General features: G+C 31.3%; 1 protein-coding gene across 2 annotated transcripts in view; it reads left to right on the top strand.

Annotated features, from left to right (window-relative positions):
* The window catches only part of LOC108907217 (dual specificity tyrosine-phosphorylation-regulated kinase 4), a 151,018-nt gene extending 125,899 nt beyond the window's left edge, over positions 1-25,119 (top strand). For both annotated transcript variants that reach the window (XM_018710794.1, XM_018710793.2), the window contains exons 8-12: positions 5,716-5,854; positions 17,554-17,725; positions 17,783-17,926; positions 18,176-18,305; positions 23,785-25,119. In XM_018710794.1, coding sequence (XP_018566310.1) covers positions 5,716-5,854; positions 17,554-17,725; positions 17,783-17,926; positions 18,176-18,305; positions 23,785-24,085 — 886 coding nt within the window. In that variant the 3' untranslated portion in view covers positions 24,086-25,119. The remainder of the gene's footprint in view (positions 1-5,715; positions 5,855-17,553; positions 17,726-17,782; positions 17,927-18,175; positions 18,306-23,784) is intronic.
* Positions 25,120-26,922: the final 1,803 nt, after the last annotated feature.

Genomic DNA, 26,922 nt, shown 5'->3' with positions numbered 1-26,922 from the left:
TAATTACTGCCATAAGCAAATATATACAGGGTACATAATTAAGGAAAAATAAAGTTTTTTTTTATATCCGAAACAGTATTACTCCAGTCGGGTTAGACAAAAAAGGGCTTAACCGGGAAAAAATTAGGGACCACAATTTTATTGTTTTAACCTTTAGGGGGGGTCAATGGTAGTGTAAATTCAGAATCGCGACTGAATTCCACCCCTGCGTCAGCCGCGAGACGCGAGCGTAGGACCTTTCGGGAGTTGGTTTCAAAGGAATTGTTTTTGCTCAATATCTCGGCCATTTTCAACTTTACAACAAAAATGGTATGTACTTAAGTTGTTGGAAATGCGATTTCCTACAACTTCTTTTATTACAAATTTTATCGTGCGATCGATATTTTTCAAGTTAAAGGGGAAAATAGTGACAAAGTATAATTATTGAATTATTTCGTTTGTTATTGACTTTACGACAAAAATTTACATAAACAAAGTTGAAAAGAATTATATTTTCTACAATTTTGATCACTTTGATTTTTTCGCTACTACCAATATTTAAGGTCCTACGCTTGCTGTAAATATGCGAGCGTAGGACCTTGCGAGAGTTGGTTCAAAGGAATTGTTTTTGCTCAATATCTCGGCCATTTTCAACTTTACAACAAAAATGGTAAGGACTTATTTTGTTGCAAATGTGATTTCCTACAACTTCTTTGATTACAAATTTTATCGTGCGATCGATATTTTTCAAGTTAAAGGGGAAAATAGTGACAAAGTATAATTATTAAATTATTTCGTTTGTTATTGACTTTACGACATAAATATACATAAACAAAGTTGGAAAGAATTATATTTTCTACAATTTTGATCTCTTTGATTTTTTCGCTACTACCAACATTTAAGGTCCTACGCTTGCGGAGACGTCAGGCCTATGGAATGTTGATCCCTTGAGTTTAGTTAGGCTTGCCATAGGCGTAGGACCTTAAATTTTGGTAGTAGCGAAAAAATCAAAGAGATCAAAATTGTAGAAAATATAATTCTTTCCAACTTTGTTTATGTATATTTATGTCGTAAAGTCAATAACAAACGAGATAATTCAATAATTATACTTTGTCACTATTTTCCCCCTTAACTTGAAAAATATCGATCGCACGATAAAATTTGTAATAAAAGAAGTTGTAGGAAATCGCATTTGCAACAACTTAAGTCCTTACCATTTTTGTTGTAAAGTTGAAAATGGCCGAAATATTGAGCAAAAACGATTTTTCCTTAAATTCAAGATGGCGGCTGACGCAGGGGTGGAATTCAGTCGCGATTCTGAATTTACACTATTATTGATCTCCCCTAAAGGTTAGAACAATAAAATTGTGGTCCCTAATTTTTTCCCGGTTAAATGACAGCCCGACTGGGCTATATCAATCAGCCAACGAAGCGAATTGCTTTCATCAATTCGACCATGTCACCACTGGGTGTCAAATTTGATTTTGAATTGAATTGATTTTTTTAATTTAATTATTTAAAATACTCTGTGTATTAGTAGTTTCACATTGTAATTAACGAATATTCACTTTTTCTTCAATTAATTACTCGTATAAATATTTATATACTTTCTAATGCTAACATAATAATAGTAACATAATTAAAGGTTACGAAACATCTTAATCATTTAAGACGAGAAGAACATTTTCGGAATATATCTGAAAATTATACAAAACATAAAATATTGTGAAAGGCATGACAGTTTATATTGTCCTCTACACATTTTGTTTATCTTATTGCGAATATCTTGCCTTTTACAAAATAACTAGGAAGTGGAGATGTCGCCATTTATCAGCGTTATAGCCCATTCTTCGGATCCTGCTAATGTAGTCTTTAAAAAAATGGTGAAATTTATTTTACACGTGCTTTGAATTGACATAAATCATACAAAAATTCTTTTATACTATCTGTACCTATATACGCTATAACTTGTTCAAAGCCTGTGTACATTATACAATATTCCTAAGTTTAAAAATCCTTTTTTTTTTAATAAATAGCATCAATAATATTGGTTAAAAAAAAGGAAAAGAAAAAATAATACATTCCTATAATTAACACTGTAGAAAGATTAAATATCAAAAACAGCTACAAAGAAACTTTTATTACATAAGGTTTCCCATATGATCCGTTTTTTGCCATATTTTCATAGAGATTTAGAAAAAAAATTGATATGTTGTAAACAAAATGTAATTGTTGCATATCACTGAAATACATCATTTTTGAGAAAAATTTATTTTAGTTTTGTACTTCAGATAACGTACAAAAACACTTTCGTTTTCTAAAAGTCTCCACTAACAAGAAAAATGTGAGAAAAAATAAAAGGCTGTTTCTAATGTTTTGGATTGTTCGCGAAAGTACACCGCTGTATTTAAAAGTATGTATTTATAGACTTAAATCTGTATTTACAGGCTAATAACTGTTTACTTTATTACCTATACTAAATGTTATTTTATCAAAATTGGACACATTTAGGTACATATTTATAAAGGTGTCTCTTAAGCAGAGGTCAAAAATCCAGGGGCGTATTCTGTGGCCAAAAATAAGTTTTTTTTTATATAAATGTGGGATCTTAGGACAGCCATTATCCGGCAACAGCGTGTCAAAAATTAAAAAAAAAATCAGTTTTTAATTTTTAATTTCTGAACCGCTTGAGATAATTTAACCAAATTCGGTGTAAATATTTAGTATGACAGTAGGTATGAAACAAACAATTACCAGCTTTAGAAACTTACCATTAGCAGAGCTGTGTAAAAATGCACTTTATCAAATAAATCTATTTTGTTGTTAATCGGTTTGGAATACAAAAAAGTGTAAAGAAACAAAAAGTGAAGATAATACAATGGCGCAAATGATGACCTATTTTATTTGTAATATTATACAAGGTGATTTATTTTTTTGGCAAATAATGATCGATAATACCGCCACTGGTTTCTAAAGTTTCTAAAGCTGGTAATTTTTTGTTTCATACCTATTGTCATACTAAATATGCACATCGAATTTGGTTAAATTATCTCAAGCGGTTTAGAAATTAAAAATTAAGAAATGATTTTTTTTTAAATTTTTGACAGCCTGTAGCTGGACAATCGCTGTTGTAAGAACCCCACATTCATATAACAAAAAAAAAACCTTATTTTTAGCCACAGAATACGCCTCTGGATTTTTGACCTATACTTAAGAAACACCTTGTACACATATAGATACCTTTTTGTCACAAAAACCAAATCAACAAACATCAAGAAAATAAAACTTTTCTTAAAAAAAATTATTTATTCGCTTCATTTTATAGATAAAGACAAATATTGATCGTAGTTCCTGTAGTTGTGTCTTTATTTTTTGAAGAATATCACCCGCTTGTAGGTATATCTATACCTCTTCAGACCAAAACTTAGTTTTCATTCAACGGCAACGCTGTTCTAACAAACCGAAAGCTAGACAAATTTTTCTCTCTCAAACGAAATTTCCACCACTTTACGAGGCACTCTGCCGAAACGCTTTTCCAACGTGAGTTGACTCTGTCGCTACTTCAGAATCTCATCCAATATTTCCTTCTGGTGTACTCTAGTCTTCCCTGGTGGGTTAAAGGTCAGGCATAAAAGTATCGGAGAAGCTTTCCTATCAAACATTAATTCACCCGTAGGTCACGCTTTGTATCAATAGCTTTGGGACCTCTGCGAGTCCTAATTGCATTAAACATGAAATTTTCTCGTTGAATGGTTTGACAATTCAAGAAATGTGGATTGTACAACGCAAAATCTTTTCTTATACATATATTCGTATAGTTTTGTTGCTAGTACGTTTGCAAATGTCACACTGACGTAAATAAAGCGGATATACTAGGTGTTCCATTTTAAAAGAAACAGCTTAAAGTCAACTTTAATTCACTGTATAAAAAATGTTGTAAATAGATGGCGTAGCATTCGTCGAGGAAAGAAATTTTGTTATATTATTCCCAGAAATCGTAGCCCTTCAAGAACGTCCAAAGGCAACTTGATTTTCTATTATTTCGCTTAATATTTTAGATATCTTTTGTTTGAAACTTTTTACAATCACAATCTTGTAGTGGTGTAAATTTTACGTGGTTTAATTTTATGTGGCAATAACCATAAGTTATATTAGGTTAATACTATTTCATGAAATAATTTTTATTTGTCGGATTTTTGTAAGTATTTTTCCAAAGACGTCGAATTTTAAACAATGCTATGTTAGTTTATACAAACATTAGATGTATTTTTATAACGGATATATTTTAGTTGTTCTAAAAATAGTCTGATTTCTTTCAGAGACGGTTTTTAGACAGTTTTAGATCTCTAACAAACGTGATTTAGCTTAACTTGTGATTCTTGGGTTGCTAGATCTGTGTAAACTAACAGACAAAAATACTTTCTGTGAATTTCAAAATGGAAATGTTTTTTGATATTTGAAGTGATCTAAATTCGAAAATCAAGAACCTGCTACTATTTTTAGTATTACACACAATTGTTCTAAATAATAAAATAATAATAATTGAAACTAAGCCATTTAATAATAATAATTGGATTATGAAGATTACAGCTAAGAGGAAGATGAACGTATGAAGAAAATGTAACATATTAATATGAACTTTTTATCTTTTCTATGAGGATATAACTCCCCTTATTGGATTTAGCTTAATTTAGAATCACCCCGTACACAAATTCTACAGAGTCATTTAAATATCTGCTGTAAAAAATGTTTTCTTAAAACATAACCTCGTATGCATTCTGAAAATAAAATTTTGATATTAGCAGTTAGGGATAGAAATAATTGAAATAAGTATGCCATGTCAAAAGAAAGAGAACATAGATTCTTGCAGTCTCAAATTTTATATACGGTGTAGAAATCCGACTTTAGGAACTACAAGATTCTTAATTTTCGCCAAAATTGGTACAATCCTATATCTCCCTTTTTGCAACGTATTTTGTAAAACAGTTTAAATGCACGTCTTTTATTTAATAAATGCTAAAATATTTGTATTAATATATAAATAAATTAATTTATACCAGGTCTGTTCAGAAAATAACAGAACTTTTTGAAATATGTGCTGAAAGCTCGCAATTTTCAGACTACTGATGACGTCAAAGCAAATTCGCCACAGGCCGTTTCGAATGAAGCTATCCAGCTGCTTCTGGAAATGCAAATACCTCTGAGAAAAGTGTGTAAATAGGAGAGGGGAGTATTTTGACGAAGACAAGAACTAATAATATATAAAATTAATAATAAAGTCTAAAAAATAAAGTTCTGTTATTTTCTGAACACACCTTGTATAATAATTTCAAGATACCAGTGATAGGGTATTTTATTTTATCCATGATAATTTTTATTAAAAAAATCATCGAAATTTTGAGCTAAAAAAATTTTAATATAGGAAAAACCTTTCTTCTAAAAGTTTTTCGCTTAGCTTTGAGGATAATGTGCGATTTTTTCATGAAATATATAGGCATTCTAGCAACAAATTGCTTAATTATTAACCACTCAATTCCAAGATATAACTTAGAAATTTATTTCCGATAACCAAGTAATTAGGCATCAGGAAACGAACCTGTCAAAATTAACGACTTCAGCATTGAAGGTAATCTCCTAAAAGGGAGATAAAAATAATCCCTCGTAACTTTTCCCCCGTCCGAGAAAATTAAGCTTACCCCGACAGCACCCTAATTAGATTTTTTTCTGTCGTTTCAGCCTTAATCTGTATGAACTCATAAAGAAGAACAACTATCAGGGATTCAGCCTCAACCTTATCAGGAGATTTGCCACCTCCCTGCTGAAATGTCTCAGGCTGCTGCAGAAGGAGAATATCATTCACTGTGATCTCAAACCGGTGAGTATCTTAATCGTTACATTTTTTATGGGAGTGATCCTTTTCTTGAGATGAAACAGAAGTCGTCAAACAACACACGAGGTTTCATTATTGATTGTTCTTCTAGAATCCGCTCTAAGAAAAATATGTTTCCTTTGGAGAATGTCTTTGTTACAATTAAAATTAAAAATGTATCTTTGAGCACAGAAATTACTATTTGAGTTGCAAAAATCGCCTCTTTGCGCAACATACTCTCCGGCACTGTACCCCACAAAGCGCTAAATATAAAATGGAAGGATTTTGAACTCGCTCAATTGTACCGACATAGTAATAAAGTACTTAAATTTAATTAAAATTATAAATTGGCTGACTTTTCCTACTTGTGTAAGTAGTGATCGTGTAATCTATTGCGCACAACCAATTAGTGTAACTATAAATCACTTTCCTTTAATAGCAGCTTCTCTACCTGAACTGAAAGTGTCGGATGCATTTAAAAATAGTTATTTTTAATGTTGAATACCGCTAGTAAAAGTACGACTGCGTTTCGAGTTTTATTTAATTAATGCCAGGATCAGATAACGAAAAAATTCATTGTCTAATTATAAATTTCTATTTTGATATCTTCAAATGGTAGACTGTTATTTTTGATTCCATATACAAGGTGTCAGAAGTTTAACTGCTTTAACAGACGATAGGATACATTAAAATAAACAAAAAAAAAAACCTTGACATGGGTTCTAAAGTCAACCATTTCCGCGAAAATAATTATCAAAATCTCCAACTTGATGTGCAAAAGTTTGATTAATTAAAGAATATTGACATAACTCCGTGCATAGAATACAATAAACTACAATGTTTATCACTTTTTTGGACTTCTTGATGCTTAATTCTAAAAAATAATTAGCGTTGTAATAATTTTAAAATTCGATAAAATTCATATCGAGCAATGTGACAACTGCGCGGCGGTACTAAGGTGTCCAGCAACCGCCAATACGCAATTCAGTTGGTATCAGGATTCTACCGTGTCGGAGTGTTTTTTGCGTACCACTATTTCTTTTTCTTGAGATGTTTTCCAGCGAGTGCGCGAAAATTGGATTCGAAGGTGTCGTGCGTACATCGAAAATGGTGATGGACATTTTGAGCATACCTATATTATGTTGTAGTTTGTTTTGTACTTGTGCGTTTAAAAATTACTGAATTTTGTAAGTACCTAAAGTATTTTTAATACGTATGATTATTTGGACGACGTGAATCTGTCGGTACTTTAATTACATATTTTTCAAATATATAATTTGATTAAAAGTTACGTTTCTGTTTTAAGAGATTCATAATTACTAAAATTCGAACCAAACTTTAAGCACAACACTATCTCACTACAAAATCGATACCTATGTTTTATTTTATTTATTTAAGAACTGGAAAACAATTGTCTTAAAATTTACTAAATGTTTCACATTCCACAATAATAGCTGTTTATATTTTTTCCGTAGGACAAGTCTGGACATGGTGTGCATCAGCTTTGTAGAATGTTCTGCGCTGTTGTCACGTTGTGATGAAACTCCCCAATATTAACACTCGTTGTATTTTGAAAACTGTTAATCCTACGCCCCTTACAACTTTTTTGTTCATTTATGATTACTCTATCTCATGCTGAAGTAATGGCAGTCAAATTTCTTACACCCTGTACACTGCACAAGATATGGAAATGAATAGGTATAGGTACACGTTTGTTATTTTTTCTTGTACAAGAAATAATAAAATTAACGAGAATTCTTATAGTCACTTTGCGTTTCATACAATTTAAATGAGCAAAAAGTTATTTTAATGTGTTTTCCATTAAAGATTTACGAAATATAATATAATTTTTCTTGTGTCTGGGTTCAAGATCCCTTTTAGCAAAATAAATAGACCATCTCGATTTCTCTGAAATTCGCAAATATTATAGATTAATTTTATTTCGAAATAATTATAAATGGAGGTTAGATTTTAATATAAAGATTATTAAAAAGATATAACGCTTTTTTCATTAGCAGTATGTAAATTGTCAGGCTTGCCAGACAAATAATTTTTATAAACTCATTTTCAGTAATATAAGTATGTAAACTTTTTAAATTCCTGGAATAAATTACTATTTTTTTATTTTTAATATTGGCAGTTATTGTGGTTGTAAATTGGTTTTTTAATATCCCTCTGTTCAAAATTAAATGAATTATCAGTAAATAAATAACAATTTTTATTTTTCTTCTCTAAAATTTTGGCAGAACTTCATTGAATTATATTACGTTTTTCCAAGCGCGATGGAAAATTCTTTATTTCTTATATTTTCGATTTTTAATGTAATCTTTCTGCTCATCTATTCTAATATTTATAGCTTTGCCCTAGAAATCTCCAACATAATATTTGATTCACAATGTACGCTCATTTTTTTGCTGAGCTTATGCTATTAAGTCGATTTTTTAAATTTTGAACATTATTTGAACATTAACTTTAGAATAAAAAAAATAAAGTCTGAAAAACTGTTTTATAATCCAATTAAATAAGCCTTTAAATCGAAATTTTGGTCAACTTGTCTGAATTTTTGATATGAGTTAGTTTGAGGAATGTTATAACAATAAGTGACAGTAACTTTGTTCAACCGCCGCCCAAGGATGAAAAAAGGGGGTTTTCAAGATAACTCAAAATGGGTAAGGGCTAGAAAAAAAGTTGAGTATAAAAGTTGTAAAGCATACATACATAAAAATGGCCTCTTGACTTTTTCTTGTATTATTAAAATTAAGAGAGTTAGAAGTTAAGGGAAGATTCCAGAAATTTAAAAAAAAAATAATAAGCAGAAAAATTAATGAATTTTGTAATTTTTTTTTTCGATCTACCTAGTCTAAAAAATATAACCTTTCTTTTCAGAGAAATAGATATATTTGTTAATTTTTAATAAGAAAGTTATAACAATTTCAAATTTGTTGTTCACCCCCCTAAACAGAGATTTTAACGAAAACCTCGAAACAGGTCAATTTGTTTACATAAATCACATTTTTAATTCTTTTTGAGTAAATATGATATTTTTTATAAATGAAAAATAAGGGTAGCAACCCCCAAACACGGAATCACTTAAGAAATATTTGTTTTTTATTGTAAATAATTTCCATTTTGTTTCATTTCAAAATATTGATTAGAACCACAGAAAAAACTGTTTTGGGAGCGAACTTTGAGAGTGTATTTCACCCCGTAAATATGTTTTTCCGCCGATAAAAATACGTGTCTCTTTACAATTTTTAGAGTAGATTAAAAAAAAATTACAAAATTCATTCGTTTTTCTGCTCGTTATGATTTTTTTAAATTTCTGAAATCTTCCCTTAACTTCTAGCCTCCTAACTCTGTTAATTTTAATAGCACAAGAAAAAGTCAAGATGCCATTTTTATGTAGAATTGTATGCTTTACAACTTTTTTTCTAATGCTTGCCCCTTTTGAGTTATCTTGAAAAACTCCTTTGTTTTACCTTTTTTCACCCTTGGCCGGGGGTTGAACAAAAAATTACTGTCATTTATTGTTATAATATACCTCAAACTAACTCATATCAAAAATTCAGGCAAGTTGACCAAAATTTCGATTTAAAGGCTTATAATTGGACTGTTTGTTTGAATTATTATTTATCTAGTTTTTTTATTATAAGGATTTTGGTTGGGAAACTTTTTCCATAAAAATAACCCTTGATTGATACTTTTCGCGCGACGGTTTATTTTATTAATTTTTTAATTTTTTTTGTTACAATACTCAATAAAAAAATTGTAACGCCTCGCAGAGGAAATATATACGTAAATTCCCCTTTGCCTGCATCATACCATCCTTACACGGCTCTTTTTTACATTTTAATGGAAAAACGCTCGACTTGGTGTCTAGCAAACATAAATCAACCAGGCAGGTCTACCTATGGGGAAATGTAAATCGAATTTGTAGATATATATCAGCCTAAATAAATTTTATATTAAGGTGACAGCCTCAAGGCTGAATAATTTCCTTTTTCGCTCCAACTTATCCAAACCGCGAGGTTTCTTTTAGGGAAAATATATTTTCTCGACCGTGTTCCTCCTGAGCAACAACGATAAGAGAATTATTAAAAAAAAAAGATAAAAATGAATTACCTTCAAGTAGAATTATGTATGTTACAAACAGCAATAGGAAGTATATATGATTTATAAAAAAAGTTATTTTTTAGGGCTTTAAATATAACATTTTTTACATCAACCTGCTGTTGCCAAAATGTGTAACGGAAGCAGGATTCACCCTGTATTTTATTTAATATACTGCGAAGGAAATACACTGAAACACATTGTGATTAAATTTTTAAACTATACATGACTGGCGCTCCTGCAGCTTTCTTCTATTACTTCTCTTTGGCTGCATTTCGTGTTCTTTTCGCAACATCATTGGCTCAGAAGTGATTGTTGCAAAAGCAATTAACCTACCTTTTCATGTTTCACATCTAATTCTGGTAGATTGTCTGACGAGTCTTTCGTAAAATCATGTTTGATTATCACTGGCGTAGAAACAAGATGGTTAACCAAGAGACGACGCCACAAAAGTTGCATATTGGAAACGTTTCAATAATAGAGAAAGGCACCACAGAGAAAACTCAGAAACTCATCTTACTGGCTGCTCGCTAATTGTGTATCCCAACGCAATTACCTGAGGTGTTGTATACATGACTTGTGGATTGAGATCAAACTACGAGATTAGCTTGTTAACATACCAGAATTAACTTTTTGAAGGATCCTGCGCTTTCACGAGCAATTAATTTTTGGGTTAATTAATAATAGTTTTCTTACACGTTGACTATTAACAGAGACACCGATAAAAGTTTGATGTAACTTTATTGGGCATTTTAAAATTTGCCCGCTTTTAACTAATAGTTGTTGGTATCGTCAATTAAGGCAGCATTTACATGAAACTCAACCCAAAAATCTATTTTTCCCCTTATTTTAGTAAATTTTTTCGAAATTAACTTTATACGTGAGCTATCGTATCATTTAGGCACCTACATTATGGCTGTTTTTTATAGTCCGGTCACTGAAGCATTTCGGCTACCAATTTTTGCGGATGGAATGGATTGACGTGAAATTTTAACTGTAGCTAGGGAATAGTCCAAGAAACAAAAGTTATATAGTGCCGATGTGTGCTTTTACCCTAGGGTGGATGCCACCCCTTCTGGAGGGTGTGAATTTTTTATCAAAAATAACCTCAATTCTAAGCAAAAAATGTTCTATAAGAATTTTTTGTACAGTCAATACTTTTTGAGTTATTTGAGCTTAAACATGTTCGTCTTTAGCCCAAAAAATGCATGTTTTTGAGCCATTTTTCGCGAATATCTCAAAAAGTACAAGTTTTATCAAAAAAATGATCATAAGCCAAAATGAAGGTAATTAAATAGCAAAGATATTCCTTTTTTTATTTTTGTAGATGGTATAGAACCGAGTTATGACTCTCAGAAGTTGAAGTTAATTTCGAAGGTAGCTATAATCGAAACGTTCAACGTCCTGTAGCGGAAAAATTAAAGGTTTTTCGAGGAAAACTTATTCCTATTAATTCCTATTAAAGTTCTTGAAAAAACCTTTAAATTGAATGGTGATAAAAGTCGTTAGCATGAAAACTAATGAAGTTACAATCAAAATAAAATGATTGTCTTGATTTTTGAGAAAAAAAATCGGTATTAAAATTAATGACTTGAAGGAAAAAAAAATTAAACGTATTAACAGTAGATTCTGGGAATTTGAACGATTTTAGAAGTCTAAATTTGAAAAAATATTTCATTTAAGTACTTTTGAATAAAATTTTTCAATTTTTAAAAAAATCGCCATTTTTCAAAATATTTAAAAAACTAACAAAGTTATAAAAAAATTATAGAATTAGAAATTGTAGGTTGTTTCTTTCTGACCAATTTGCTTTTTTTAAATGTTTGTAGGACATAATTTGACTGAGTTATGACGTAGTTAGAAGCTCAAAACTAAGCTCCAAGACTGCCTTTCCTGAGCCCTTTTAGGTTACAAATCTAAAAAACGAAGGGCTCAAAAAAACTGCAAGTCACAGAACTTAAAGTGCTTTAAATTCCCTACAAATGGTTTTTTGAGTAAATTTATAACTTTAAAATTACAAAAGTTATGGTAAAAAAATTAATCGCATTGTTTCGGTAAAATTTTCGGTGCGGGTAAATTATCATCATCTTTGTGTATTCTGGAGCACTTTTTTTTCTATTTTTTTGGCCATGGAAGGTTAGTTTTTAAGGATTTTTAATGGTTAAAAAATAATTAAGTTTCATAAATTATATTAAAAAACGCGAAAGGAACTTTATCTAACATATTTGAACACGAATTGAATCTTTAAAATACGTAAATCTACGATTTTCGCATTTTTTTCGTACAAAGGTAGTTTTCACCCAAAAATAGAAAAAAGCGCACATCAGGACAATATAACTTTTGAAGTGGGGGGTCAGATGAGCTTGTATGCAAATTTTCAGGAAAATCCATGCTTTCCGAAAGACTGAAAGACTGGACTATTAGGTTTTTATTCGATTTTCAAAAATTTTATCATTGCCAAATAAATCACCATGTCAGTTTTTGTACCAACATTTTCTTTTTGACTTATATTCTTAATAAATATGTAGCAAAAAATTCCCAGCATTGTATTTGGTCCTCTTTAAAAAAAAATCCCCCCTTAAAGCGCTTCCATAATGGTTTAGGTCCTAGCATTTGTAGACCAGCAGTTTCAATCCATTGTCAGGACTTTGATCTCATTCAGACGTTTTTCGTATCCTTGGATCGAGAAGCTCCGATCAGGGCCAAAATAGGAATTTTTTACTATAACATATAATTTAGAGATACTTAATTTGAAGAGTTGATTATAGCCAATTTGCGATATTTTTCTAATCGCCTTATGTTATGTTATAAATTATAGAGTTTCAGAACCACTTTAATATGTTACTTGTATGCTGTGTCTATTAATTACTCACGTTATATAACGTTAACGAGATTTGAGATTCTCGAAATCAAATCTCTCTAATAATAATCGGTATGATCAAAATGTCAAAAAGAAAATTATTTTTGAATCATGCTCCTAACAATTTCATAAAAGGGCGAGTGCAGCTTAACAACTTGGCATTCATGTCAGCGATATGAACAGTCAAACACTGGTTGCGCTTAGTACTTGTATTGGTAATCATCCAAGGAAGGCTTGGGATGCTCGTCCACTTTTATAGGACTGTATGTCGATGTATTCACAGAAGCTGTACAAATTTATGCGAAGTTTATATAGAAAATTATACCATCTCTAGGAAAAGAGAAAACTGTTGCTCCCTGGTCTAAACGATCTTAGGCAAGTAAAAGATCCCTATCCCACGACAAAGTGGGGGTTCCGCAAAATTTCGTCTGTTGGCGTCGGTGTATAGTAACAAATATAGACCGACGTAATGGAAAGAAAAATTTCTTAGCAGTAATGCTTGCAACTGTATTTTATATTTGTAATATACACACTTTTATTATTTTACAGAAGAGCTTCAGCATGTTGTTTACTAAATACTACTGTAAGAAATATCTGCTCTTGTAAAAGCTATACATCGTCTCATTTCACCATTTTCACTCAATACAATATCTAAGATATAAAATTTTTAAATATGTATCTATTTATTACACACAGCTGGTGCAGTCTGCTTCATATCTACTGTACAATTTGTTGTAATATTACACATGGAAAACTGTGATTATCTGACCAAAAGAAGAATAGTTTTATTTAAAGCGTTGATTTTTTTAAACAAACAAAGAGTTGTTTTTTGTCAAACGAAAATTCAACGTCGATACAAAAAAAATTATAGAGACTAGAAGGGCCGTGGTTCCGAAAACGGATAACCCTGTATGTTATTTTAAACGGTATTCGTACATTTTGTAGAATCTCAATAACATTGAATGTACCTAAATCATCAAATGGTTTTATTTATGAAATTTTATTGATGAAATGTTATTTCAGACAGAAATATAAAAATTAAACTAAAGAAAGGATACTGTTCTGTACCCTTAGGGTATATCAACCGCTGAATTTAACAACCGTCACCCTGTAAACTACCTTGCGCTCTTATGAATGCGCTTCGAATCCCAGTATTCTCAGATTAGCCATAAAAACTCATTTTAATTTTATTTTCATTTTGTGGGTACGTTGCTCTTAACGCATAAGGTTAATGCACCCTTAGAGCTTCGTTCTGTGGACTAACAAACATCGTTCTATTAAATTATATACTCTATAAGAAAACTAAATACGTTATCTTTATTTTCCACTTCAACGAATTTTATATATGTCACATATAATCGGTACACAGAATTCTCATGAATTTTGTTGCCCACATGGTCCTACAACGTACTTTGATAAAAAATTTTGCTACACTTTCGAATGCCTCTCAATATTTTTTTTGCAGTTGTATACAAAGTCTTTATTGTTTCAATTTCCTCTATGATACTCGTACGTCACTGAAAGTTGCTCCAAATGCTTTCTGTACTGCAACATCTCGTTTTTGTGCTAATTATCCGCAATTGTTGCCGCCCACATTAATTGTAATTTTGTCTGACGGTGCGATCGACGGATTGTTTGATGCCTCCTTGTTAACTGACTATATTTAAATAAGTTGTAATTTGAGGTATTTGACCCTTCAATAGAACGGGACTGATAAAGCATCTGTCGCGGTCGAAGAACCAAGAGATAAAAAGAGAAGTGCCTCCCACTCGGGACAAGACCGCTCTTCCAAAAGCTGATGAGACAAAGCAACATATTTATACGTAATTAAGACAGACAATAACAAAGGAAATTAGTAAGCTAACAAGTGTTTGTTTTTGACAAAGTAAAAATTTACTAGTTTCGAATGTCAGTGTAGTAGAACACAAGTTGGATCTTTACAAATTTTATTGAATTTTTGAAACATTTAATTCACAAATAAAGTCAGAAAATAAGTGTTGATAAAAAAAAGTTGATAATTGTAATGTAGAAATTTTGAAAATCAATTCAGTAGAAAATTGAATTTACAATTTTAAGGCCTATGTTGATCATTTTAAATATTAATATTTAATTAAAAAGAAAAAATTGAAAAACAAACGTAGGCAGAAGTTGATAGAAATAGAAATTAACTGCACTTTCGAAAATCAGTTCAGCAAAAAATTTATTAGCTATATCTTTATTTGTTTTATTTGTCTTTTTAAATACTAACAATTAATTCAGAAGTGATAGTGTCGAAAGGATCAGAAAATAAATGTTGATAAAAGTCAATAAAAACAAAAATATAACTGCATTTAAAAAAAATCAGTTTATCAACAAATTCATTCGCTACATTTAATACTTGATTCAAAAGTGAAACTTATGAAAAAGTATAAAATGAACGTTAACCTTCAAAGCTCACACTAGTGCGAATACGTACCATCGATTTTTTTTAACAGCTGGCATTTCTCAGGTAGAACCTACCGAGGGTTTCCCACCACGACAATTCCTTCTATAGCCCAAACAGCCGAGCCGTACCACAGCAGGCCTCAGCCTGTTATTATCGGCTAAATTAGATAGTCCGATAGGTGCGAATTTGCACTAGTGTGACTTTAGTGTGGAGAAAAGTGTGGCTGAATTTGTATCATTTATTCTAGAAATGAAGTTAATTCAAATGCAAATTTCCGATTTTTTTTCACGTCATTTTACGTGTCGAATAGACTAAATCATTGTTTATTTATTTATTGTTAATAATTTTTCAAACATTTTTTTTCATTAATAATTTGATTGTGACATATATTTGTCAATATTTATGCATAATATTGTTTAAATTAATATTTTTACACAAATATTGCAAAATAAACATAAATTTACGGAAAAGGAGCCAAGCTTAAAAAATTGCCTATAGGTATTCAAGATACCGGGAAAAATCGATAATATCATTTTATCAATGTGGAATATTTTTTTCTTAATAATATAGACTTTGCACTTCAAAATCCTTTTTTTACTTCTTCTCTAGCCATTATGTATTTATAAACAAAAACGAATTTAAAAAAAGTCATTTTTCGAAAAATGTTTTTATTTCAATCGCATTTTTTATTAACAAATTAATTTTTTTCAAAACTAATTACATCATTCGATTTCTTGGAAAATTTTACCCCAGTTTTGATATAATTACGTTATGTTTTCGTTAACAATTAAAGAAGACATCAAAGTTGGCAAAATCCCAATTCACACTAGTGTGACCTTTAAGGTGGTCCACCCTAAGTGTGACTTTTGAGGGTACATAAACAGAAACAATATAAATTTACCACACTTTTGAAGACCAGTTCAGCAGAAAGTTGATTGAATGCATCTTTACTGCTTTTTTAAATGTTAGTATCAAGTTTAAAAGCGAAACTAATGAAAAAATGGGAAAGTGAACGTTGACAAAATTTTACACGGAATAGAAATTTACTGCACTTTTGAAATTCAAATTATCCTGGAATATTGCCAGATACAATTGCATCGCCACCGATTTCATTAATTTCATATGCCAAAAACAGATTAGTAGAATGAACAGTATTATACTCTGTGTAAAATCTGTATTTTCCCAATGAAAATTACAATCTTGTTAACATTTTATAAATAATTCAGAAGTGAAACTGATGGTATCGGAGAGGGAAAGTAGCGTAAGTCCTGAACTTCAATCCTTTGATGCTATTAATTTATTCGACGTAATTAATGCATAAAAACGTGATTAAATCATTCAGGGATTTATTAGTATAACGAGTTTCCTTTGATGGGTAATTATAATGCACTCCGGTTACTTTCTTGATCTTAATTGACAAATTAACCGTGAAATAATTTAATTTTTCCTATCCTTTGACACTATCAAATTCCCTGACCTAATTAAAAAAATTAAATGTTCTTAAGATATTTTAGATAAAACAAAACATCAAAAATGTTATCTCCACTATACCTACAATAGTTATAATAAACAAGCATCAACGGTGATAAGTTATCTTTATTTTTTTCAATTAATTTAAATAATCTTATCGTTTTTTCAACAGTCTACGCTTTCTGAGACACAATATAAACAGTAACTTTCCACTATTTTATCAGGCATGACAAGCTAAGATAACTGAAAGTATCTGCTGGTTCTCATCAAAATTCGCATTGGGCGGCCTTGACATTATTTATAGAAAACGAATCTGCCATAAATTACTTCTTTGTAAACACGATTATCCTCACAGTTTACCATTATTCAGTCGATTGCGTTATCCGTAATACGGAGTAAAAAAAATTAAATACAATTGGAACAGTTCTCATGAGAAGAGATACTTTAATTTGTTATTGTATAGTCTAGTCTTGTAGATTGGTATCGAGGTGGTACTTGCAATATCTTCCGGATTGTTATGGTTTGAAAATAGCAGTAATTAATTTTGAATTAAGATACTTTTAAGGTGAGGCTTCAAAAAACTTTTGTGTACAAACCACAAAGTCCATTTTTTACTGAGTTTTCTAAATCTGATAAATATTGATGATTTTAAGTCTTAAGACAGTAAAGGACTTATCTGGTAAAAGTCTTGACAGTAGAAATAGGAAAAGCTCGGGACCAGTATAGTCATTGCACATAGAACAACTGCTAAAAAATTGATTTATCCTGTTCTTGTACCAAACAATTTTTCCTTTGCGGCATAATGGATCACAATTCCAATTTTCTTTCTTATTTTTCCAGGAGAACGTTCTCTTGAAACAGAGAGGCAGTAGTTCCATAAAGGTGATAGATTTTGGTAGTTCGTGTTACTCAAACCAAAGAGTGTACACTTATATCCAATCGAGGTTCTACAGATCTCCAGAGGTCATACTCGGCCTCACTTACGGCACTGCCATCGATATGTGGAGCTTAGGTAAGGACGGACGATTTTAATGTTGTGTGATAGTTTATGATAAAATACCTCTTCCAGGGTGCATACTGGCGGAACTGTACACAGGTTACCCCCTATTTCCTGGAGAAAATGAAGTGGAGCAACTAGCCTGCCTGATGGAGGTACTGGGACCACCGCCCGACGAGCTCATCTCCGTCGCCACAAGAAGGAGACTATTTTTCGGTGAGTATTAACCTTATTAGCTGGGCATACACCAGAAAAGTTTTCGAGATTCGTTCGTCTGGACTTCCTAAAGATGCACTTAGCTGTTCGAAAAAATGTTAAATGTTATAAATAGGAATTGGTAACATGACCACCTTGGTCTCCTTAAATCCTCTCAACTATTTTTTATGGGGACGTTGAAATAATGTATCTTACCGAATAGAAAACCATAACTAAATTTATTTTCATCCCAAATGATGTCTGTTGCAGATTCTCGTGGAAACCCTCGTTGCATAACAAACTCGAAGGGCAGGAAGCGGAAGCCTGGGTCGAAAAACCTAGCGATGGTGCTGCGCTGCAATGATCCACTCTTCATAGACTACATCTCCAAGTGTTTAGAGTAAGTGTTTCTTTGGAATTAACAAAAGCATAAGCTTCTGTTCTGAATTGCTACCTTAAGCATCAAAAACAATATTGGATCAATAATATTTCCTTATCAAAAAAGATAAATTTTGCTTTATTCATGAGAATAAAATTGTCAGTATCATAATAAAATGGCTTCCATTCACATTCTTTGGTCAATAACTTTAAATATCAAACCAACTATAAGATAGGTAAATTATTATGAGAAACAACTACTTTGCTGAATAGAGCCCCATTCAGCAATGAATTGCACCCACAATATCTAATAAAAAGCACTCACCATCGAGGCAGAATATGATAAATACTATGAAGGATATAATGCATGATAAAGTATTACCAAAGCAACCAAAGAAAGAAATAAAAAGAGAATGAAATTATACCTACATTCAATATTTTATGTACTTTTTTCCATTAAAATTTACCCACATATGATAGCTTCAAATCTTCATACTATTTGCACAAACCTAATTTTGATCTCGCGAATATGCAGAAAATAAATCACAACTTTGATATTTTCTGAGGCAATACGATTAAACTTTACATGCTTGACTTGATCTAACCCTTTTTCTCAGTTTCTCAAGAGTATTCTCAGTAAAATAATTTAATAAACGCGGGAAAATGACCAATCAAGGACTATTTTCATTAAAAAATATTTGTCTTACTAAAAATTTCATACTGAAAGAAAGCGTATACATTTCTGTATTTCCAGAAAAGTTAGTAGGCTAATCAATGATTTTGTGATAAAAATACTAATAGCAAACGGACTGTGCCATCATATAATAGGCAGTCGTAGATATATGCTTGTATGAGGGGTATAGATGCAAAACTCACATTATCCACTTTTTAAAATTTTTCAGGAAGAAGGAATAACTGATTTCTTACTTTTCAAGTGACTTACGGCTCTGAAATTTTTTTTGGTATTTGTATTAGAACTTTAAATTTGCTTTTTAATTGGTGAAATGACAGCACAACAATACTTGACTCCAAGAAAGTGAATTAAAGTTTGGATAATGTGAGTTTTGATACAACTTTTTGGATAATGGTAGTTTTGCTCCAAATTATTTCACATAATAGAAAAACACCATCTGGGAAAGCAAAACAACAAGAGAAGCAAAACTCACATTCTCCTTAGGCAGTCGGCCATATTGGTTTATTGCTGTAAGCTTTTTCATTGGTGGATATGGATAATGCGAGTTTTGGCAACTTCAGATCATAGAAGAATGTGACTTGAATGTAAACAATTAACAGATTCCACAATTTAAAAATAAATACGAAAATGTCAGTTTGTACCACTTCTAAACTTTAAAATGGTGTAGTTCAACACGATGAACAAGATAGCGTCACTAACTCTATTTCGAAAAATTATGGATAATGTGAGTTTGGCATCTATACCCCTCATTATGTTTTCTACTAAAAAAAAAACAACATTTTTTAAGTTTTTATTTTATAAAACCTAAACTAACGAAACAATCTGGATGCTATGAAGAAACAATTTGTAGAGAATCGAAATACGAATATAACGAGAGGTCGATCGACACGATCGGATAGTTAGAAACGAAGAAAACCCGGAAATTCATCCCCCAGCCAGGGGTGAAAAAAGGTAAAATAAAGGGTTTTTCAAGATAACTCAAAAGGGGTAAGAGCTAGAAAAAAGTTTCTTATAAAAGTTATAGAGTATAAAATTCTACTAAAATTGTCCATTGACTTTTTTTTTGTACTATTGAGATTAACAAAGTTAGGGAGACTATAAGTTAAGGGATGATTTCAGAAATTTAAAGAATCATAACTAGCAGAACAATGAATGAATTTTATTTTACGACAAAGATAAAAAGTCACGTTCGTCTTGTGAACTTGTTAGAACTTTTTTTAATAAAAATTAAAACATAATTCTATTTATCTGAAAAGATATTTTACATTTTTTAGAGTAAATTGAAAAAAAATATATAAAATATTAATTCATTTTTCTGCTTGTTATGATTTTTTAAATTTCTGAANATTATGTTTTCTACTAAAAAAAAAAAACAACATTTTTTAAGTTTTTATTTTATAAAACCTAAAGTAACGAAACAATATGGATGTTATGAAGAAACAATTTGTAGAGAATCGAAATACGAATAAAACGAGAGGTCGATCGACACGATCGGATAATTAGAAACGAAGAAAACCCGGAAATTCAACCCCCAACCAGGGGTGAAAAAAGGTAAAATAAAGGGTTTTTCAAGATAACTCAAAAGGGGTAAGAGCTAGAAAAAAGTTTCTTACAAAAGTTATAGAGCATAAAATTCTACTAAAACTGTCCATTGACTTTTTTTTGTACTATTGAGATTAACAAATTTAGAGAGACTATAAGTTAAGGGATGATTTCAGAAATTTAAAGAATCATAACTAGCAGAAAAATGAATGAATTTTATTTTACGACAAAGATAAAAAATCACGTTCGTCTTGTGAACTTGTTAGAACTTTTTTAATAAAAATTAAAACATAATTCTATTTATCTGAAAAGATATTTTACATTTTTTAGAGTAAATTGAAAAAAATATATAAAATTCATTAATTTTTTCTGCTTGTTATGATTTTTTAAATTTCTTAAATCATCCCATAATTTCTAGTGTCCCTAACTCTATTAATTTTATTAATACAAGAAAAAGTTGATAAGACCATTTTTATATAGAATTTTATGCTCTGCAACTTTTATAAGAATCTTTTTTTTCTGGCTCTTACCTTTTTTGAGTTACCTTGAAGAATTCTTTTATTTTATCTTTTTCCACCCCTGGCCGGGGGTTGAAAAAAAAATACTGTCATTTATTGTTATTACTTAGGTATATACCTCCAACTAACATATCAAAAATTCGGACAAGTTGATCAAAATTGCGATTTAAAGACCCATTTAATTGGACTAGTTCTTTGATACGAAAAATCTATGGTTAAATCGTTCAAGAAGAACTGATGATGCCGAAAAACAACTACTACACAGTTTACAAGCCCGACTATCTAGACTAGATTGTACCAGCAATATCTAATAATCAGCTAATAATTAATAATAAAATCATCTAAAATAAAAATTAAAAATTATATATTTAAATAGGTCTTATTATTACCTAACTGAAAAACATATACCTGACATGCAAATCGTTAAATAATGTAATGTAAATATGTAAATAGTGTAATACTCAAGATGCAGAAATTGCTAAAATTATTATATCTATCGTGACTGCAATTACGCGTTAATCTTTGTTAAAGGTAATGTTTAAACGACAAGAATGATTCAATATGTCAGATAGGTTTTTCAGTTAAAAATATTTACATAGATACTCGTATATGTCTTTTAATTTTAGATGATTATTAATTGCTATATAGCTGTTTTCTAGAAATTTCTGGTTGGGGTATGTAGAACGCAGAGTAGTCGTTTCCCGCAGTATATTAGAGGGTGGCCCAATAGTGTGAAAAAGTTCAATATCTCCCTTATTATAAAGATTTGAAAATAAATATTTTATGGGAGTGATGTACTTAAAAAGTTTACATTTTAAAAATATTAGATCATTAGAGCGGAGCATCTTTAAGGTGGTTTTTCTTAAATGGAACACTCTGTATATTTTTACAAATTTGTATTCTACAAAAAATTCTCTTTTCAGCGATGTCTTCGTTTTTTGTATTCGATGCGGCGATGCCAAGTTATTTGAAAAGATAAAATAATTTTTTGTGATTTTCTATGGTTTTTATTAATATCTTCTTAATTACCATCAAGTTAGCCCCGGATAAAAACAATTAATTTAACAATTTTAATTTTGTTTGCAAATTTAAAGGTTTTTTTTTTTGTTAGAGGTGTGCCAATATTTCCGAAAATAGTGTTTTTAGGTATAGGATATTATTTACAAAAGTTGTACGTAATTAACATATTAATCCAAAAATAAAATAATATACCGGGTGTTTCATTTAAAAAATAGAGAAAATGTCCTTCGAAATTCGCTAAACTGTACAAGTTTATAAAGATTTCGATATTTTGTTGTTTGTCCACATCTTTGGTCCGCATGCCTACAAAATGTTTTTGCTTATTTGCTGGTGGTACCTGCAAAGTGTATAGATTTACAGAATCCTGTCCCAGCGAAAATTATTTTATTTTTTCAAATAACTTGGCATCACCGCATCGAATACAAAAAACAAAGACATCTCTAAAAAGAGAATTTTCTGTAGAATACTTTGTAAAAATATATGTTCCAGTTAAGAAAAAACACCATAAAGATGCCCCGCTCTAATGCGTCACCCTGTACAGGGCGTCCCGAAATTCATGAAACAAAATTTGGTCACAGATTCTTAAGACAAATTCAGGGGACCCTTATTTTTTATTTTTGCCAAGTGGCCCCCTCTTTCGGAGTTACAGTCCCCTGAAGTCCGCCCCTAAGAATAATCTTTTTTTATCTCAGAACTCTGTTGTATGAAGATCACCAAATTTGGTACACAGGGATTTTATGACATGTGAACACTGATGGTGCGTTTTTTGGCGGGGAACCACCTTAAGACTATTTTTCGTGGGCCCCCTTGTCTTTGGAGTAAAAAAAAAATTGGTAGCATATTTAAATTTCTTAAAAATTAGTTCACTAGAAAGCCATTAAATTTAGAAACTTTTTGTCTCTTTATACTTTTTTCGTAAAACGCAATGTTTTTGAGAAAAATGTCAAAATGAAATCGAATGCATATCGTGATTCGCCATTTTCCTCAAAAACATTGGGTTTTACGAAATAAATATCAGGAGACAAAAAAGTTTCTAAATTCAATGACTTTATAGCTAACTAATAATTTTTAAAAATGTCAAATTTGTGACCAAATATTTCTGGTTCCAAAGACAAGGGGGCCCACGAAAAATTGTCTTAAGAGGGTTTCTCGCCAAAAAGCGTAGCACTGTGAGATTCCACATGTCATAAAACCCATGTGTACCAAATTTAGTGATTCTCGCACTACATGATTTCGAAATATAAAAAAGACTTCTTAAGGGCGCACTTCAGGGGGCTGTAACTCCGAAAGAGGGGGCCAGTTGGCAAAAAAGAAAAAATACGGGTCCCCTAAATTTGTCTTAAGAATCTATGACCAAATTTTGTTGCATGAATTTCGGGACATCCTGTATAATTCAAAATATTTTTAAAATGTGAACTTTTTTAAATACTCGTACATCACTCCCATAAAATATTTCTTTTCAAATCTTTATAATAAGGGAAATATTAAACTTTGTCATACTATTGGACAACCCTGTATATTAGTTAGATATCTTCTGTATATCTAGATGTTTGGTAGCAAATAACATCTTTTGATTTCATTTGATAAGATTTTCTGGAAAATATTCTCCAATTTGTTTGAGTTAACCTTTCAAATAAAATTAAAGGAAATTATTTCTCAGTTGTTCTAAACCGTTTTCTGAATATTTCCGATGAACGAAGTTGAAGACAACCCTCGCCTTGTTTCAGCTGGAACCCGAAGAAGCGCATGACCCCAGAGGAGGCCGTGCGGCACCCCTGGGTGCTGGCCGGCACTTCCCAGAAGCCGGGGGACCTCCGCCACAGCCACTCCGATATCAACGTGGCCCACGACAGTCACTCCTCGAGCAGCACCTCGGGCAGCAGCCACTCACGGGTCCACCACAAATGCATTGTACAAAAAGGTGATAAAGTAAAGGCCAAAATCATAGAGACTAGGATACACGACAGCGTCGCGAAGCTGGACACCAACCTTAACGATTCCGGCACCTTCCTGCCCCCCATTCTCTAGCTAAACGCGAAGAAAAAGACGTTATGAACTCGCGGGAGAACGTTCTGGGTGTAGTAATGTTGTCAGGGCTAGAGACGAGTGCCAAAGGCTCTTCGATCGTTGTTTTAGACGTTAGGAGCAACCGAAACTGATGAGCGGGTCTTCGACAGGGAGCGTTTTTAGGTAGAACCTCGGATATTTATTGTAGAAACAGGAGAATATGCACAAGTATGTCCGAAAACATAAACGGAACGATACCTGCTTCTACAAATTGAAACGTACCGTAATGCGGCGGCGAACATTTATGAAGCCCCTCGTAAGTCTCAAAAACGTACGAGGGGTATACGAGAAATATCCGCTAGTGTACAAGGCTTCCGGCGAAAATGATCACCCCGGTAAGTTTTTTATTTTTTAAGGAAAAGCGTTTCCTATAAAGGTCCTTTCACAGATTAAAAAATTTATATAAAAAAAACAATTGAGCATCGCATATACCTATTTATACAGGGTGGTCTGGGCTTTAAACGGGAACTTCATTAAGTGATAGAGCAAATTATTTTATAAGCAAAAAGGGTGTTAATATTAAAAAGAATATTAATTTTTTTAAATCTCTCTGAGGACGTTCGACGTAGATTGATGAAACTTGGTAGAGTGATTCTACTAGTTACAAGTAAGAATTCGCTAAATTTACTTCCGAATATATCAACCAGTGGCGCAGATACGGGGAGTCGGTATTATGAGCAGCCTGAAAATTTCGACGCCACTAAATATCCCGGGAATTAGATTAAATAGTGATTTTTCTCAGAGGAAATGTGGCCTCCATTTTGTTGGAAGAATGAGCCATTGTAGAGATATATATTTTTTTATTTTATAATAAACTTACCTTTGATAAATTAAATGGCAAACTAATAGTTCTGAAAAATCGATTTAAAGAGATTTTTAATATAATCTGATGCATCACAAGTTCAAAACGTCGTTGTCAAAGAATTTTAATTTTTTAAGAATATAAGCTCTTTCTAACAAAAAAATCCTATAAGTTCTTTTTAATATCTACGAGTTATTTTCGATTTATCTCAACTGTCTAATGAACTCATTTTAAAATAAAAAGTTCATGTATAAAATTTTTTTTTAACAAGCACTTAGTGACGTCATTTTATTTTCGTATCCTTCTCAGCAAACCCTTTCATTTGATACCCATATCGCCCATAACTGGTCTGCCATCTTTGAGAATCTGCCATATTGATTTTAGAATGACGTCACTTAGCTAATCATGCATTGTCATCCAAACTAAACGTGTATACAAAATTTCAGCGTAATCGATTAGGGATAACTGTTTTAAAAATTCAGTTGGAAGATTTGTCCCATACTAACAAGGCAAGTTAAATAAAAAATCCTCGTTCTCCGAATAAAATGGAAGTAAAAATACCTCTGACAATTAAAAATACTGATTGCATTTCCAAAATACTTTATGGCGTCGAAATCTACTAACATATCACACTGATACAACAAAAACTTTTTTAGAACCGCTTACTCCACCGACATCTTCTCCAACCGATTTCAGAGGTTCTCAATAAGTTTTAACAATTTTAATTGTTATTAGTTTTCTATGCAATGATTCTCATTATTGACAATGCTTAATATTAATACATTCTGCCTACCGTTAAAGAAGCCTTTCAAGCTTATCAACACCTTTCGAACACCTTCATATTTTTTTTATTGAAAGTTTACTTTAGTGTGATTATGAAGCCCGACGTTGTAAAAGTGTTACAATTTACAGTGCAACAGTCTATATATACATTAAGTGTTGTCTTAACTTTTCTTTATTAGAGTACTTTTGTTCGCTATTTTTTAAATGAAAATAAAAAATGGTGATTTTAAGGCCTCGGAAACACGAACTAACGAATGTAATGCCTACAAAATTTTTGTGTTGAAAATAAACTAAAAATAAAATCATGGAAGCTAACGAGACTAGCAAACGGTACCTGCAATGAGACTAGCCGTGTGATGTCACTTTGCGGAACAGACCACCAGTTGGCGTTTATCTGCTATAGGTTAGGTTCTTTGACATCTTTGTTTGAGTACCGTTTTATCCGTTTTACCTGCTTTTGTCATATCGTTATGATTCAAATAGTGTAAAAGGACGTAGAAAAGGTGGGGTTTTCTTGATGAGTTTACAAATACTTCAATAAATAAACTTGAAAAGGTTTTTTATAAATGCTCGCTGTAATTTGCAAATGAACAATTTCTTTTAACTTAAACATAACTAATGACTGAGCATCTATAACAGAAACATAATTTTTCTAGTGAATATAAAACGCAAATAAAGCAGTTTTCAAATTAATTTTCAAATAAAAAATCACTTTTAGGGGGATTGAAATAAATATTAATTTTTTATAAATTCAACGTCAGAAACCAAGACATTTTCGGATAAAATCGAGTATGGGTATAAGTCAATTATTTTTATATTATCTGTTTAAAGTAAGAAGAAAAACAATTTTCTTCTTAAAAATCAATTATATTTTAGATAAAAGTGTTAACTGCATTTATCGGCCACCTGTTTTGAAACTTTCTTGGCATCCCTGTTTCCAAATTCGCAAAACATTCAATTTGTAACACCCACATTTGTGGATAATGAACTAGGTACTGAAGATTAAGTACTGTATAGTAGGTACTACTTATTTATATAAAACACTACTTATAGTTTCGTTTTTTTTCACCACTGAATTCAACTTGTTTCAAGTCTTTGCATGTAGCCAAAATACACTACGGTAACATCCACAATTGGCGTATTATGCGAGTCTGCTTTTTGAAAACCTTCCGCTTACCTTAATTGAAATTAAATAAACTACAAAACGAAAAAG

The sequence above is a fragment of the Anoplophora glabripennis genome, unplaced genomic scaffold (assembly GCF_000390285.2).
Source record: "Anoplophora glabripennis isolate ALB-LARVAE unplaced genomic scaffold, Agla_2.0 scaffold303, whole genome shotgun sequence".
NCBI classification, from domain to species: Eukaryota; Metazoa; Arthropoda; class Insecta; order Coleoptera; family Cerambycidae; genus Anoplophora; species Anoplophora glabripennis.
This window is presented reverse-complemented; position numbering and strand designations above follow the sequence as displayed.